Here is a 15,936-nt window from a genome sequence, read left to right as displayed (position 1 = left end):
TTTTCAAATACACGAAAGTGAAGAGTATGAACGTCAATGTACTCATCACCCACCTTCAGTACTTCAATATTAAGTCACGTACCTCTCCCTATTTTTTTTTTAATTCTGGAGGATTAAAAAAAATTGTTTTATAATCTTGTTTCTGATTATTTTAAGAATTATCTAAGTTTTAGGTAAACTGCAATCCATTTAAGATTCTTTTGTTATAACTTCCCAAGTTTCCTATACTGTTTTTTTTTTTTAACATCTTTATTGGAGTATAATTGCTTTACATTGTTGTGTTAGTTGCTGCTGTATAACGAAGTGTATCTGCTATACGTAGACATATCCCCATATCCCCTCCCTCTTGCGTCTCCCTCCCTCCGTATCCCACCCCTCTAGGTGGACACAAAGCACCCAGTTGATCTCCCTGTGCTATGCAGCTGCTTCCTACTAGGTAGCTATCTTACATTTGGTAGTGTATATATGTCCATACCACTCTCTCACTTCGTCTCAGCTTACCCTTCCCCCTCCCTGTGTCCTCAAGTCCATTATCTACGTCTGCATCTTTATTCCTGTCCTGCCCCTAGGTTCTTCAGAACCTTTTTTTTTTTTTTTTTTTTTTTTTTTAGATTCCATAGATATGTGTTAGCATACAGTATTTGGTTTTCTCTTTCTGACTTACTTTACTCTGTATGACAGACTCTAGGTCCATCCACCTCACTACAAATAACAATTTCGTTTCTTTTTATGGCTGAGTCATATTCCATTGTATATATGTACCACATCTTCTTTAACCATTCATCTGTCGATGGACACTTAGGTTGCTTCTATGTCCTGGCTATTGTAAATAGTGCTGCAATGAACATTGTGGTACCTGACTCGTTTTGAAGTATGGTTTTCTCAGGGTATATGCCCAGTAGTGGGACTGCTGGGTCATATGGTAGTTCTATTTTTAGTTTTTTAAGGAACCTCCATACTGTTCTCCATAGTGGCTGTATCAATTTACACTCCCACCAACAGTGTAAGACAGCTCCCTTTTCCTGGAGGATTTTTAAAGCAAAATTTGCACATCGTTATTTCATATGGTGGTTTGAAAGAGTAAAACAAGTCTCCACTATCTGAACTACTTAATATTTGAATGTATGAATACAGGCATATAATTATTAAGGGATTCAATTTAAAGTGTTTCAAACAATGATAATATCAATGATATGAAAGGTATTAATGTTACACCTCACTGTTACTTGCAAAATAAAAGAACAAAGCTAGATTTGTAGTGCTGGTGAAGGGACAGAAAAAAATAGAAAAATTAAGGAAAGGGAAAAAATCGGGAGAAGAAAGTGACAACATAGAAGAAAACTAAAACATAGTTCTGAGAGAAGAAAGCTTGTTTTTTTTTTTTTTTTGTATGTTTTTTGTTTTTTGGGTTTTTTTAGTATAGAAAGAAAAAGAGTAAACATAACACTGGCAGAAGCCGTATCAACAACTTCACTGCATTTGCTCTAGAAAGTAAAAAAAGAGACTTGGATTAGGTAGATGTTCCTAATTTAAAATTAATGACCCAGATTTGTGGTTGTTTTTGCTATTTTCAGTTCTTTGATAATGAAAGGATTTTTTTTTAAATTTCCAAAATGCAGTTGACCTCTGTACATGTTGATAATACTGGCTCAGATTTAGGTGAAAATAAGTCCACTTCCATTTAAATAAAACTTCCTACTTTTACATACATATCAATACATATAGGGAGTCTTTTAGGTTTAGGCAAAATATATATATATATAGTAATATAAATAAATTTTCATTTTAAACAATCTGGAAAATTTTTACCAAGAATAATAAGTAGAAATACAAATTTTAAAAGAATTAAAACATAACCCTTATTTTCTTACCTGGTCCACTATCCTTCCTGTCATCATCCACACCGACATTTTTACAAGGTGTCAACGAAACCATCTTTTTGTTTTCTAATAGACCTATTGGTCTCTTCTTCAGCAACAAAGGAATGCTAGATGCTGAAGTGCTCACTGTTTGACTTTCAATTTGATTTACTTTTGGCCAGGAACTGGGGTCTAGAAAATTCACATATACTAGAGTTTTCTCAGTTTTTTTATCTGAAGTTGAAAGATCAAAGGCTGACCTTCCACTTCTGTTTACTAAATCTCCAGATGGCTTTATGTGAAATGGACATGATTCTTCCAGCTGTCCTTCACTGTAAATTTTTCCTGAAACAATGTCATTTAATGACTCTGTGTTCTCTGTACTATTTAACAATGTATGCTGTCTTTCATTAGGGAAGAGGTCATTTTTTTTTACTTCAGTTATCTGATTCTCATCAATCTGACTCTCTTTACTGGAAAACTGCATTTCTGTGGAAGTTTTCACATGAATAGCAGTTTTCATATCTTTGGCTTGTGAAGCATCTATATTCTCATTGTTAATCTGAAGATGGGAAATAGTCACATTGTTTTCTAGATACCCCATACAGTTCTTAATTTGACTATTATGTGTATCATTCACATTTTTCCTATATATAGTTCTTTTCACAGGGCTTGAGTTGGGTGTCACCAACATAGGCATAATATTAACAGTTTTATCTGCATTCTTTAAAAGTACATTCAAATTGTCACTGAAAACAGCAGAAGAAATGGGGTGGTTGATTGCTACATCACAGGGAATAGTTAGTTCAGGTTGCTCTGAAGTATCATCACCAACTTGCTGAAAATCCGAAATTTCTTTAAACGGCAATACGCTACATTCACTTTTTTTATTTAACAGTTGTATCTGTCTTATTTTACATTGTTTATCATCTAACATAACATTACTTGAATCTGGTAAATTATATTTCTGACACTGGACAAAATTCCTTTTTACATCTAGAGATGAATTCAAATTTGCTTTGGTTTGGCAACTATTTGTAATTTCCTTCTCCGTGTCATTTTCTTGAGTCCCTGGAGGCAATCTGAATTGTTGTTTGAATGGTTCATCTTCAGAAACATCTTTTTTATGATTTGTATTGCAAGCCATCTCATATAAAATACTGTTAAATGATGTTCTGTTATTTTCAACCCCCAGGTGTACACCTGCATGGTGAAGATCTAATCCTTCAGTTCTTTCTGGATGTATCTTTTCTCTTTCTATTGATATATCTGCCACTAAAAAAGAAATACTTGGTGATTTAAATTCTGTACACCCATTATCTTTTTCCAAGTCCACCTTGTCTTGTATTTCTGTAGTAACCACTTTCGTAAAGTCAGTAACATCCAAGGTTTGTCGTTGACTAATTAATTCTTTTTCTATGCCGAGGGTTTTGCTTAGGTAGATTTCACTTTGATTTTCATTCTGAGGTACAACAGTATTAATTTTCTGCTTGGGATTTTTTTCAAAAGGTTGTAAGTCTGTTATAATGAGAACACAGTAAATTTTTGGGTTATACACAAAAGCCTGCTTTTATAAGATGCATGTTAACTATTTTTATAAAAACATTTAGCTTTAAATATTTCACTGGCAAGCTATTACACAAACATAATGACACCAATTTTATGTAAATATTGAGTTCCATTTAATAAGCATGCTAAAATGTCCGACTATTCACACTAAATTTTTATTTCATAACAGCGAAAGTATTTTTGGTTTAAAAAAGTAAGTTGAGGGCATTACAAAATGGTTATTTCTCTAGTCTGTTGCTTCCTTTTGGGCATATGGTACAATTCCATATAAACACACAGCTGATTAGATAAAAATTAATTTACTCTAATGGTCATATTGTAATTTCTCTTACTACCTAGATGCAGAAATTGCTAGCTGGTTTCTTCAAGACTAATAATCATCACTTTCTTACTATCGTGTAAATATTTTTAAAATTTGGAATACTTCTGGGAAAAATATATAGAATATCTACTTAAGATATTAATTTTATTCATCTGGGTTTTAACCATAGATTTCAAAATTTCAGTATAGTTAACAATAATCTGGACTACAAATTTAGGGCATGAAGGGTCTTTTTAATCCAATCATTCTCTCTACAACATCTCCACCAAGTGGTTGTTCAGCCTAGGTTTGAACAACCTTCAAACTACCTTCTTTAAACCACTCTTTTTCAATATGGATGAATCAGTCAACTTTTCAATGGTTACAGAAAGGTCATTTGAACTAAGAAAAGTGCTCTGGAGTCTGGTCATCAAAAGGTTATTGGTAGCTCATTCTTGGCAAATCAGTGAAGGCAGAAACCAGAATGCAAAAAGCGAATGAATAAGTGATGAGAAGGGAAAGCAAAAAGGTATTTTCCCCCACAATATTGACTCTATTGAAGAATAGCTCAAAAGACATACAAGTACTTTTGTTAAGACACATACAAATGGAAAAGTATTTCTCCAATTATACTAGTAGGTCCTCAAAGCAAAGAGTGTAATTGATATTCCCCTAAAATGATCAATATAAAAATTAGAAAATATCAATATAACCTTAGGTTACCTTCATTACCTATAGTGATTTCTTCTATAAATGGGGCTTCTTTCTTTTCCTCCTTTTCTCTGTATTCAGTGTCTAAACAACAACTCTCAGTATTTTCTTCCCTTACTTCTTGCCTGGAATTATATTTCTGTATGATGGTGTTTTCTGATTTTTCCACTGACATTTCAGTATTTACTTCTGGAAGGTTCTAGTATAAAATAGAAAAGATTCCTTTAATGTAAAAACAGATTGTTAAAAAGTATAAAACATTTGAACAAACTTTGCTAATGAAAGTGGAATCTATATTTCAGTTCAACCATCCAGCAATTTCTATTTGAAAGCCAAATGATTTTTTGACTAAATTTAATATACTGCTCTTTGTAACAAGATCACTGTAAGTTCATTTTGTATAATCTATCATTTAAATAAAATGGAGAGCCTTAGATGTTTTCAAACATGCATTTCACATTATTATATAATACCACATATTAAGAACCACTCCTTTATTAAAAGCAAAGTAGTCATGGCAGGCATATTGTTGTTTTTTTGTGTGTGTGTGTGGTACGCGGGCCTCTCACTGTTGTGGCCTCTCCCGTTGCTGGGGACAGGCTCCGGACGCGCAGGCTCAGCGGCCATGGCTCACGGGCCCAGCCGCTGCACGGCATGTGGGATCTTCCTGGACCCGGGCACGAACCCGTGTCCTCTGCATGGCAGGCTGACTCTCAACCACTGCGCCACCAGGGAAGCCCATGGCAGGCAAATTGTTTTGAGTGTTTGGTATTTTTATGTATCTTTAAAATAGTAAATCAATTCACCATCTTTTTATTCCCCCTAAATATTGAGCACATGTTACATGGAAGCACTGCACTAGCCTTTGGGATACAATGATGAACAAAATATAGTCCCTATCCTCAAAAAACTTATGGTCCACTGGGGAAGACAGTAAAAGAAATGACAGGCAATTTTAATACAGATGGGGATAAGGAGGCACTCCAGGGAGAACAAATGGCATTCACAGATGTTAAAAGCAAACAAAATTATAGTCTTTTCATGTAGTTTTACTTTGTGGAACTACTTGGGATTTACTTCAGCTTGAGCTTAGATGCTGGGAGAAGAATGGAGAGAAATGAGGCTTGAACTAGGCCTAGGTCGTTAAGGGCCCAACATAACATATTAAGGAGTTCCAACTCTACCAGGAAGTCAATGAGAAGTCACTGAAGGATTTAGACAAGGTGATTAATATGAGCTGATTGGAAAGACCATTCTGGCTGCAGTATAAAGAATGGATTAGAGTAATGTTTTCCAAACTTCACTGTTTAAAACCTGCAATAAGAAATAAATATGCTTTACAACACAATGAGCATACCAAGTAACACCAACTCAGTGAGATACATTTTAATGTTTTCTATGTTACATTATTTTATTTCATTTTTATAGGAATGCCAGTCATGAAACCCCTAGACTGATTTCCATGTACCACTAATAGGCTGCACTTAGAAGTCTGAAAAACACTGAATTAAGGGGAAACAACATGAGGCAGAGAGACGCATCATAAGAATGCCACAGTAGTCCAGGTGATATCAGCAAAGATGAAAAGCCTGAATAGATTCATGAATTATTTATTAAGCTAATATCAACTGTTGAGTGATTGGCTATGAAAACTGAGAGGAGTCAAGACTAATTTGCAGGGCTTCCCTGGTGGCGCAGTGGTTGAGAATCCGCCTGCCAATGCAGGGGATGCGGGTTCGTGCCCCGGTCCAGGAAGATCCCACGTGCCGCGGAGCGGCTAGGCCCGTGAGCCATGGCCGCTGAGCCTGTGCGCCAGGAGCCTGTGCTCCGCAACGGGAGAGGCCACAGCAGTGAGAGGCCCGTGTACCAAAAAAAAAAAAAAAAGTAAGCACTTTACTCCTTGTTTAAAAGCCCCCAAATGATAATGTCAGAAACAAATTTCTATGAATGGACTATATAGCCCTCTACAGTCGGTCTTCTGCCTATATTTTCAACCTCTTATCCTGCTACTTACTGCACTGCTAGCATCCTATACTGCAGCCTTGCTAACCAACATCTAGTTTACATATTGAATAACAATATTTCACTTTTCTGATTCTTTGCTCACTTTATTCCATCTAATTTAAATCTCTATCTGGAAAATTCTTAGTTATTTTTAACAGCTCAGCTCAAAAATGTCTTGCTGTGGGAGGTCTACCCCTCATACACAAGTAAGGTGAAAAAAGTATATAAAGCAAACACTAATCATGAAAGATGGAACAGCTATATTAATATCAGACAAAATAATATTACTAGGATAGGGATGGACATTTCATAATGATAAAAAGGTCAATTAATCAGGAAGTCATAATAATTATAACTGTGTATACACCTAATAACAGGGCTTAAACACACATGAAGCAAAAACTGACAGAACTGAAAAGAGAAATATAAATTCACAGTTATAATTAAAGATTTTCCACTAATTGATAGAACAAGTACACAAAAAAATCAGTAAGGATAGAGAAGACTTGAACAATATTATCAACCAAACTGACCTGGCATTTATAAAACATTCTACCAATCAACAACAGAATACATATTCTTTTCAAGGGTACATGAAATATTTGCCAAGATAGACAATATACTTGGCAAAAAAACAAGTCTTAATATATTTAAAATGATAAAAGTCTTACTTAAATTTGAAGTCATTAACAGAAATATATTTGGAAAATTCTCAAATACTTGGAAACTCAACAGCATGGTTATAGGTCAAACCCATATTCATGGGTCAAGGAAGAGCTTACAAGAGAAATTTTAAAATATGTTCAACTTGGGCTTCCCTGGTGGCGCAGTGGTTGAGAATCCGCCTGCCGATGCAGGAGACACGGGTTTGTGCCCTGGTCCGGGAAGATCCCATATGCCGCGGAGCAACTAAGCCCGTGAGCCATGGCCGCTAGGCCTGCGCGTCCAGAGCCTGTGCTCCGCAACGGGAGAGGCCACAACAGTGAGAGGCCCGCATACCGGAAAAAAATAAAAAATAAAAAAAATAAAAATAAAATATGTTCAACTGAATAAGAATGAAAACACATCAGAATTTGTAGAATGAAGCTAAAGCAGTGCTTAGTGGAAAATTAATAGCTTTAAATGCTTATATTAGAAAAGAAGAAAGGCCAGTAACCAATAAATTGACAAGTTAGATGAAAAGAACAAGTTCCTTGAAAGAGAAAAATTAGCAAAATGGACTGTGTTGGAGGTCTCCAAGTCCACCCCCAGGTTTGGTGATTTGCTATGAAGACTCATACGACTCAACATGCAGTTGTACTCCTGACTAAGATTTATAACAGCAAAGAATATAAAGCAAAATCAGCAAAGGGAAAAGGCACAAGAGGTGAAGTCTGGAGGAAACCATGTACAAACCTCTTTCAAGAGTCTTCTAGTGGAGTCACATAGGACATGCTTAATTCCCACAGCAATGAATTGTGATCACAAATGTAAATTGCTGTCTACCAGAAAGCTCATTAGAGACTCAGTGCCCAAAGTTTTTTGGTTGCTGGTCACTCTCTGCCTAGCATGTGCCAAAACTCCTGACTCCCAGAAAGAAAGCAGATGTTCAAAGTAAAGTACTTAATAGTTTGGGCCCAGTGAGCCATTCCTGTCTGTCAGGAAGTGGTGGGAACCCTCCCCAAATCCAAAGTTCCAGGTATCAGTCAAGAGCCAAACTTACAAGCAGGTCTTTCAGAGGTCTTTCACAGGCCTGTTATGTCAACTATTTTCTGCACACCGACATACAAAGAAATTGAGACTCTGATTAGCCCTATAAATAGTTTAAAGACTAAATTTGTTATTAAAAATATTCCCACAAAGAAAAAGCCTAGATAGCTTCACCAATGAAATGTATATAATATTTAGTAAGTAACACCAGTTCTACACAATACTCTTTCAGGAGGAAAGAACACATTCCCACTCAATTTATGTGGCCAGTATTACTCTGATACAGACTAAAAGAATGCAAAGAAAAAATAAAACCTACCTATCAATATTCCTCATCAATTCAAAACCCCTAACATAGCATTAGCAAATCAAATCTAGCCATATATAAAAAGGATAATACATATCCCAGGAATGAAAGGTAAATTTAGAAATTAATTAATATAATTAATTGGTTAATACTGACACATTAACAGAATAAAGAAAAAAAATGATCTCAATAGATACCAAAAAAGCATTTGACAAACTTTAATACCCACTCATGATAAAACTTCATTCATGATAAAAACTCAGCGAACTAGGAATAGAAGGAAAGAAACTTCCTCAACCTGACAAAGAGCATATACAAACAAATCTATGGCTAACATAATATGAAATGATGAAAGATTAAATACTCTCCATCTAAGATGAGAAGTAAGGCAAGCATGTCAACTCTTACAACTTTTATTTAACACTGTACTAAAGAGTCCTAGCTAGGGCAGTAAGTTGAGGAAAAAAAATAAAATGTATACAGAGCAGAAAAAGAAGTAAAATTTATCTGCCTTAAATTCTCAGATGATATAATCATATACATAGAAAACTCCAAAGTCCAACCAAAAAAACCCTACTACAATAATAATTAAAAAGGTAAAAGAAAAAAGAAAAGGTAAAAGGATACAAGGTCAATGTACAAAAATCAATTTTAATTCTATTTACTAGCAAGAAACAATTAGAAAAATTAATTTTTAAAATACTATTTATAGTAAGAGCCCAAAACATGAAATATTCTGGGATAAATTTAACAAAATACTTGCAAGACCTATGCAATGAAAACTACAAAATATTTCTGAAGGATATTAAAGAATATCTAAATAAATGTAAAGATATATACCATGTTCATGAATTGTATGTTAAGATGTCAATTCTTTGCAAATTAATCTATACGTATATTCAACACAATCCAAGTCCAAACCCCAGAGACTTTTTCTTTTAGAAACTGACAAACTGATTCCAAAAGTTATATGGAAATGCAAAGGACTTAGAATAGCCAAAACAATTTTGGAAAGGAACAACAAAATTGAAGGACCTATACTACCACATTTTAAGACTTCTTATAAAGTTACGCTAATAAAGAAAGTGTTATATTGGCTTGAAGATGGACATATAATCAAAGGAATATAATAGAGGGTGCAGAAATAGACCCACATATATTTATTTGGTTAACTGATTTTCAAAGAAAGTACCATGGCACAATGGGAGAAAAAACTGTCTATTCCACAAAGGTATGTGCTAGAACTGAAAATTCATGTCCAAAAAAATGACCCTTGATCCTTATGTCATATTGTACATAAAAATTAACTAAAAATGTATTACAGACTATACACTTATACTAATTTTTAAAAGTTGAGAAACGGAAAATATGAAGCATGGAGAAAATCATCAGTGATGGTCCTAATTTCTTTAAGAGCTTATACCCCCAACATACTTGAATTTTACCTGAAACTTCTTGTCTTCCTCAAACTTCTTCTGATCGCATAATTCATCATAATGTTCTTGTAACTTAGTATGAGTTTCTTTAAGTGATGATAACTCATTTTTAATCTCATTAATTTCTCCATTAAGTTCTTCAACCTAATATAACATTTAACCAAAATGAACACGTATATAAATTTATTTTGTATAAAAATACTTTATTAACACAAGTCTTTGGAAATAGTAAAAAATGAAAACATTCCCGAAGTAATTACTAATATTAAAAGCTACCATTTATTGAATTGTGCTGAGTACTTAATAAATATAATTTCGTACTCATAAAAATCCTATGAGGTATTTTTAGTCTCCAATTTACAGGCGAGAAATGTGAGGCTCACAGACATTAAGTAACTTGCCCAAGATCAGGTAGATATAAAGTGGTAGTCAAGATTCAAATCCAAGGCTAAGTCTAGGGGTTGTGATTTCAAGTACTACATTAAACTACCTCTTGTTACAAATGAAAAATTAATTTATTTTTAATCATAAAAATTCTATAAAAGTTACCACTGCATTGCTTTTTTAAAGTTTTATTTTCTTGTTGCAAATTAGATATACAGATTTTAACTCAATTAGATGAAGAATACTGAGCACTAAGCAGTACAACAGAAACTGACTCTTCAGCCTAATACTTACATCTACACACTGGGCTTTTACTGGCTATAAAATTTCATAATCTTTTTATTGGGGGGGGGGTTTCTCCTTCATAGGAACCTCAAATGTAAGACGAAGTTCCATTGAAGAGAAAAATACCTTTTTGTCATAAAATATTACAAAAGTTTCTCTTAATTTTAAACGACCAAAAATTCCACAAGTGCCCTCTATCCCATCCTCTCCTGTCTCCCCCTCCCCCCACCCTTTTAAAAAAGATTTTTTTGATGTGGAGCATTTTTAAAGTCTTTTTTGAATTTGTTACAATATTGCTTCTGTTTTATGTTTTGCGTTTTTTTGGCCGCGAGGCATGTGGGATCTGCTCCCCGACCAAATATCGAACCTGCACCCCTGCATTGGAAGGTGAAGTCTTAACCACTAGACCGTCAGGGAAGTCACTCCCGTCTCCCTTAGACCTTAGCTCTAGCAAAGATCCTTTCTCACCATTCTTATCAGGCTCCCTCTCCCCTCCTGCCCCAATATACACACACTAACCACTCGCAAAATGTTGGTGTTCCCCAAGGCTCTTTCTTCTCTAGCCTTCTCTTCAAGTCTACCACTCCTTCCAGAGATGATCTTATCATACACTCAAATTTCATCTTTATGCTAATAAGTCTTAAATCTATATCTCATCTCCCAACCTCCCTCCTAAGATTAGATTCACGTTTCCAAATGCATGATATACATTTCAAGTCAGATGTCCTGCCATCACCAAAAATTCATCAGTGCCCAAATTAAACTCATTTTCATCCACCAAATGTGCTTCTCCTTTCACATTCCTTATGTCAATTAGTTACATTATTATTCTGCTCATTATATTAATCTCAGAATCATAGTTTACTCCTTTTCCCTCTAAAATCCATTATACATAAAATGTCACTAATCCTGCTAATTCTACCTCCAAAATGCTTCCTGTATCTATCCCTCTTCTCTGTTCTCACTACTGTTGCCCTAATTTACACCCTCATAGGCTCGTGGTTAGATTATTTGCAACATTCTTTTTACTAATCTCTTTCCATAACGCCATTCTCCATACTGTTGCAAGAGTTATTTTTCTAAAATGCAGATCTATGTCACTTTTCTGCTTTAAAAATCTCAATGGCTTCCCATTACTTATAAAATAAAATTCAACTTCCTTAGTAAAGAACTCTTCAGAAGGTGATCTCAACCTAATTTCCACTGTCACATACTAGATCAGACTATTCATCATCCTTGAGAATGCAGTTTCATGTCTCCATCATTTTTCCCTTTCTTAAATGGAATACCCACAGAGTGGAATGGGAAGTATAGGAAGCAGATACCTTTTGCCTGGTGAAACCCTATTCATCTTTCAAGTCCAAATTCTAGTGTCATCTTTTCTCTAAAACTTTCTCCATCCTAGTTAAACAATATGATTTATTTTGTGCTTTCATAGTAATTTGTTAATACTAATGTTAACACTACTAAAAACACTCAACACTATTGTGGTTAACTTAATAATTAATCTGTCTTTTGAGAGTGTGAGCTCTTTAATAATCTTTGTATTTTAGGCATCTTTGAAAATCCAGCACCTAGAATAGTGCCTAACACATAACAGATGCTCAACATATGTTGTGAATTGAATTCCTTTTGTGATACCCCCTTTCCCTAAATAATTTCTAAACATCCCCATTTATTATCTTTTTATCTATACACAACCATTGGCTGTATAACTAGCCAAATAAAAACAGATACACATACCATGTCTTTAAGACATTTCAATGAGTTTTAAATATATTATCTAGTAATATTCACTGTTTAATTTGTACAGTGTTTTCGCTGTTTATTTTTTTAAACAGCAGTATATATGATTTCATCTTATTTTTGTCAGTATCTTTTAATGATTTTTTAAAACCCATCTTGATCCGATCTCAGTAGCAACATTATAACTGTCCACTCAAGAATGGTGAAAAACTTATATCAAGATAGAAATACAATACAATTAAAGAGTAGATCTGACCTCCCATTCAAGAAAACTCCTATAGAACCAATGCAGCCTTTTAGAAATTTACCTATGTTCTGTTTAGTATGAAATCATATGGAAGTGAAATGATTGTAGATGCTAAAAATCCTAAGGCAAAACCAATTTTATCCAAATTATAGACTGCGGCCCCACCAGTGAAGCTGAATGCTTATTTTCTTAATTCAATTGACTTTTTTTTTCTTGGGGGAGGGACATACTTGAAATATTATTAGGAAAAATAAATGCTTAATTTTCTCTTATCTCAATGAATTATTTTTGGTGTGTCTGGCATGTTCAAGTTTATATTCTCTTTTTAGTTCATAGTTTTCCTTATCCTGACAGTACTATTTCCATGATCTTTTAAGCCTTAGAAATGAGAAGGAAGTGTTGGGATGCAAAGGTAGATTAGCTGAAGCTAAAAGGAAAATTACTATGCTTGTTGCTTAATGGCAAACTGTACCTATTTAGGGGCCACTAAGCATTTTATAGTATTCTGATATAATTAATTTCAAAATATTTTTTGAGAATTAGGTAACGCTTATCAAATTCATCAGTGAAGATTTGATCTCTTCAAAATACAGATTAAGAGAACATGTTAGCTGCAAATGGATCAAAAAATCAAGAATTACTTACATAACAATTTATATCAAACAAAATCATCTACAGAATAGTATGCATATATATTATTATAAAATATATTAGTATAGTATTAGAATTATATATTATAATTAGTATAATAGTTTAAAATATAATCTTACTTACCCAAAATATAGCTTTCATAAACTCTTAAATAATTACCTTCTAATTTTTTGATTCTTTTAAAAGAAGTGAAGGCAATAAAAATAGATAATAAAGTAGAGTAATCGATTTGGGGGTTCACCAGTCTTAAAAGTGAACCTTATATTTCACAACTTTAATTTACATCACTTTTCACTTTTATTATCTACTTCACTGAAATTAAAATTTAATGTAAAAGAAAGAGCTGTGCTTTAAGGAAATAGTCATGTTTATAACATAACAATTCTCATGATAAAATGTTAATACTATAGAACCCAACTACTGTATATATGTTCTAAACATGGCTTTAATACAAGTCACCAAAACTGCTGAGGAAAGCTAAAGAGATCAGCTAACAATAAGACCTATATAATTCTTTATTGTAATCATTTACTAAAACACTATCAATGGTTTTGTGAAAAGGAAAATTAATTTTTATTTGTCACATACGAAAGTCATACAAAAAATACATAAATACACACATATATGTATGGTTTTTCATGCACGAAAGCATTACAAAAAATTATTAAATTTAGCTTTAAAAAACATTCACTTCTTGGAAATATAAGTACAAGACAATGTGTCTGACTTTATTCCTATATTATTTTTGCAATATTTTCTTAGCATTTAATAGTTATTTTAAATGTCTACTACTTAAAATATTTTACTATTTTATTATTTAATAAACCTACATGCTTTTTCCAAGTTTCTAGTGCTTTCTCATGCTTGTTTTGAAGAGTAAGGAACTTTTCTTCATTTTCTTTCACCTTCTCCCTTTGCAGCTCATTATCTCTTTCAAGGGTCTGCAATAAAATTAATTATCCAAAAAATAATCAATACCACATTAATGAATTTTGATGTGTTTTATGTTGCTTGGACCTTTGCTTCTAACATGCTGAAAGTGCCATACAGATCAGTGATAATGTGCTACCTCAACAATAATTTTCATAAATTAACAGAAAGGTGCTTATAGTTTAGTTAACAGGAAATAGGGGGAGGTTATGAAAAAGAAATGGCTATAAAAGGGTATAAAAACATTGCCATTATTCAGTTTCACTGCATAAGTTTTAATGTACTGAAAAAGTAATATAAACTACAGCACTGAAAAATATGAAATGTAGCACAATCCAACCTAACCCTACTAAAAATTTTTATCTACCACAGAACGCATTCTCCACATCTGTTTATTTCAGAAATTAATTGCCTAGAAAACTCTTAAATACAATTTAAATTTTTAATTTCAAATTAACACTTTTTTAGTAGAACTTCACTATTTACTATATTAACTTATTACTTCATAAATTAACATATTCTATAATCACCACCACACTCCCCTCTCCTGTTCCCAAAAAACTTTTAAAGGGTAAAAATACTACTGTTTTCTAAGACAAGGGTTTAAAAACAATTAAATCAGTTTCACCAATATTATTAATTAGGTTTCTTCAGTGTCTGCTGATAATCCAAGTAAACTTCTGTTAAAGGACAAATAGTAAGAACTCTCCCTACATGTCTAATATATCTGAAATTTTTATGTTCATTTCTTTATCAGTATTAAAGCTAAGTACATTCAGGGTAAACATCCAAGCCACACAAAGGATAGAAAGAAAAGGCAAAGTTTTCCTCTACTGTTTTTCCAGTTCTTCCCAGAGGTAAACCACTCTAGTAGTTTCTTGTGTATCCTTCCAGAAATTATCTATATGCATACAAATACATAAAATATATCTTTTTAATATTGTTTTTTTTTTTTTTTTTTTTTGGTGGCACGAGGGCCTCTCACTGCTGTGGCCTCTCCCTTCGCGGAGCACAGGCTCCGGACGCGCAGGCTCAGCCACTCCACGGCATGTGGGATCTTCCCGGACCGGGGCACGAACCCGTGTCCTCTGCATCGGCAGGCAGATTCTCAACCACTGCGCCACCAGGGAAGCCCAAAATATATCTTTTTAAATAGAGATGAAACCACATCATACATACCATGTTGTTCTGTAATCTGCTTTTCTAAAAATATGAATAATGTATCTTGCTTAATTTCCATATCATTATATATAGATCTATCTCATTTTAAAGGCTTCATAGGCCTAGGGGACTTTCAAGATGGCAGAGGAATAAGATGTGGAGATCACCTTCCTCCCTACAAATACATTAAAAATACACCTACAGAACAGCTCCTACAGAACACCTACTGAATGCTGGCAGAAGACCTCAGACTTCCCCAAAAGGCAAGAAACTCCCCACGTACCTGGGTAGGGCAAAAGAAAAAAGAAAAAACAGAGACTAAAGAATAGGGATGGGACGTGCACCTCTGGGAGGGAGCTGTGAAGGAGGAAAAGTTTCCACACACTAGGAAGCCCCTTCACTGGCGGAGACGGGGCCAGGGGGAAGCTTTGGAGCCACGGAGGAGAGCACAGCAACAGGGGTGCAGAGGGCAAAGTGGAGAGATTTCTGCACAGAGGAACGGTGCCAACCAGCATTCACCAGCCTGAGAGGCTTGTCTGCTGACCCGCTGGGGTGGGTGGGGGCTGGGAGCTGAGGCTCAGGCTTCAGAGGTCAGATCCCGGGGAGGACTGGGATTGGCTGCGTGAACACAGCCTGATGGGGGATAGTGCACCACA

At 34.3% G+C, this 15,936-nt stretch overlaps 1 protein-coding gene across 1 annotated transcript in view; it reads right to left on the bottom strand.

The window, feature by feature from the left end:
• CCDC73 (coiled-coil domain containing 73) overlaps nt 1-15,936 on the bottom strand; it is a 142,643-nt gene that overhangs the window by 7,045 nt on the left and 119,662 nt on the right. The window contains exons 14-17 of the mRNA XM_059069872.2: nt 14,020-14,133; nt 9,886-10,020; nt 4,462-4,639; nt 1,872-3,377 (exon numbers count right to left, since the gene is read on the bottom strand). Coding sequence (XP_058925855.1) covers nt 1,872-3,377; nt 4,462-4,639; nt 9,886-10,020; nt 14,020-14,133 — 1,933 coding nt within the window. The remainder of the gene's footprint in view (nt 1-1,871; nt 3,378-4,461; nt 4,640-9,885; nt 10,021-14,019; nt 14,134-15,936) is intronic.

The sequence above is a fragment of the Kogia breviceps genome, chromosome 7, assembly GCF_026419965.1.
Source record: "Kogia breviceps isolate mKogBre1 chromosome 7, mKogBre1 haplotype 1, whole genome shotgun sequence".
NCBI classification, from domain to species: Eukaryota; Metazoa; Chordata; class Mammalia; order Artiodactyla; family Physeteridae; genus Kogia; species Kogia breviceps.
The sequence above is the reverse complement of the archived record's forward strand: the minus strand, read 5'-3'. Positions and strand labels throughout refer to the sequence as shown.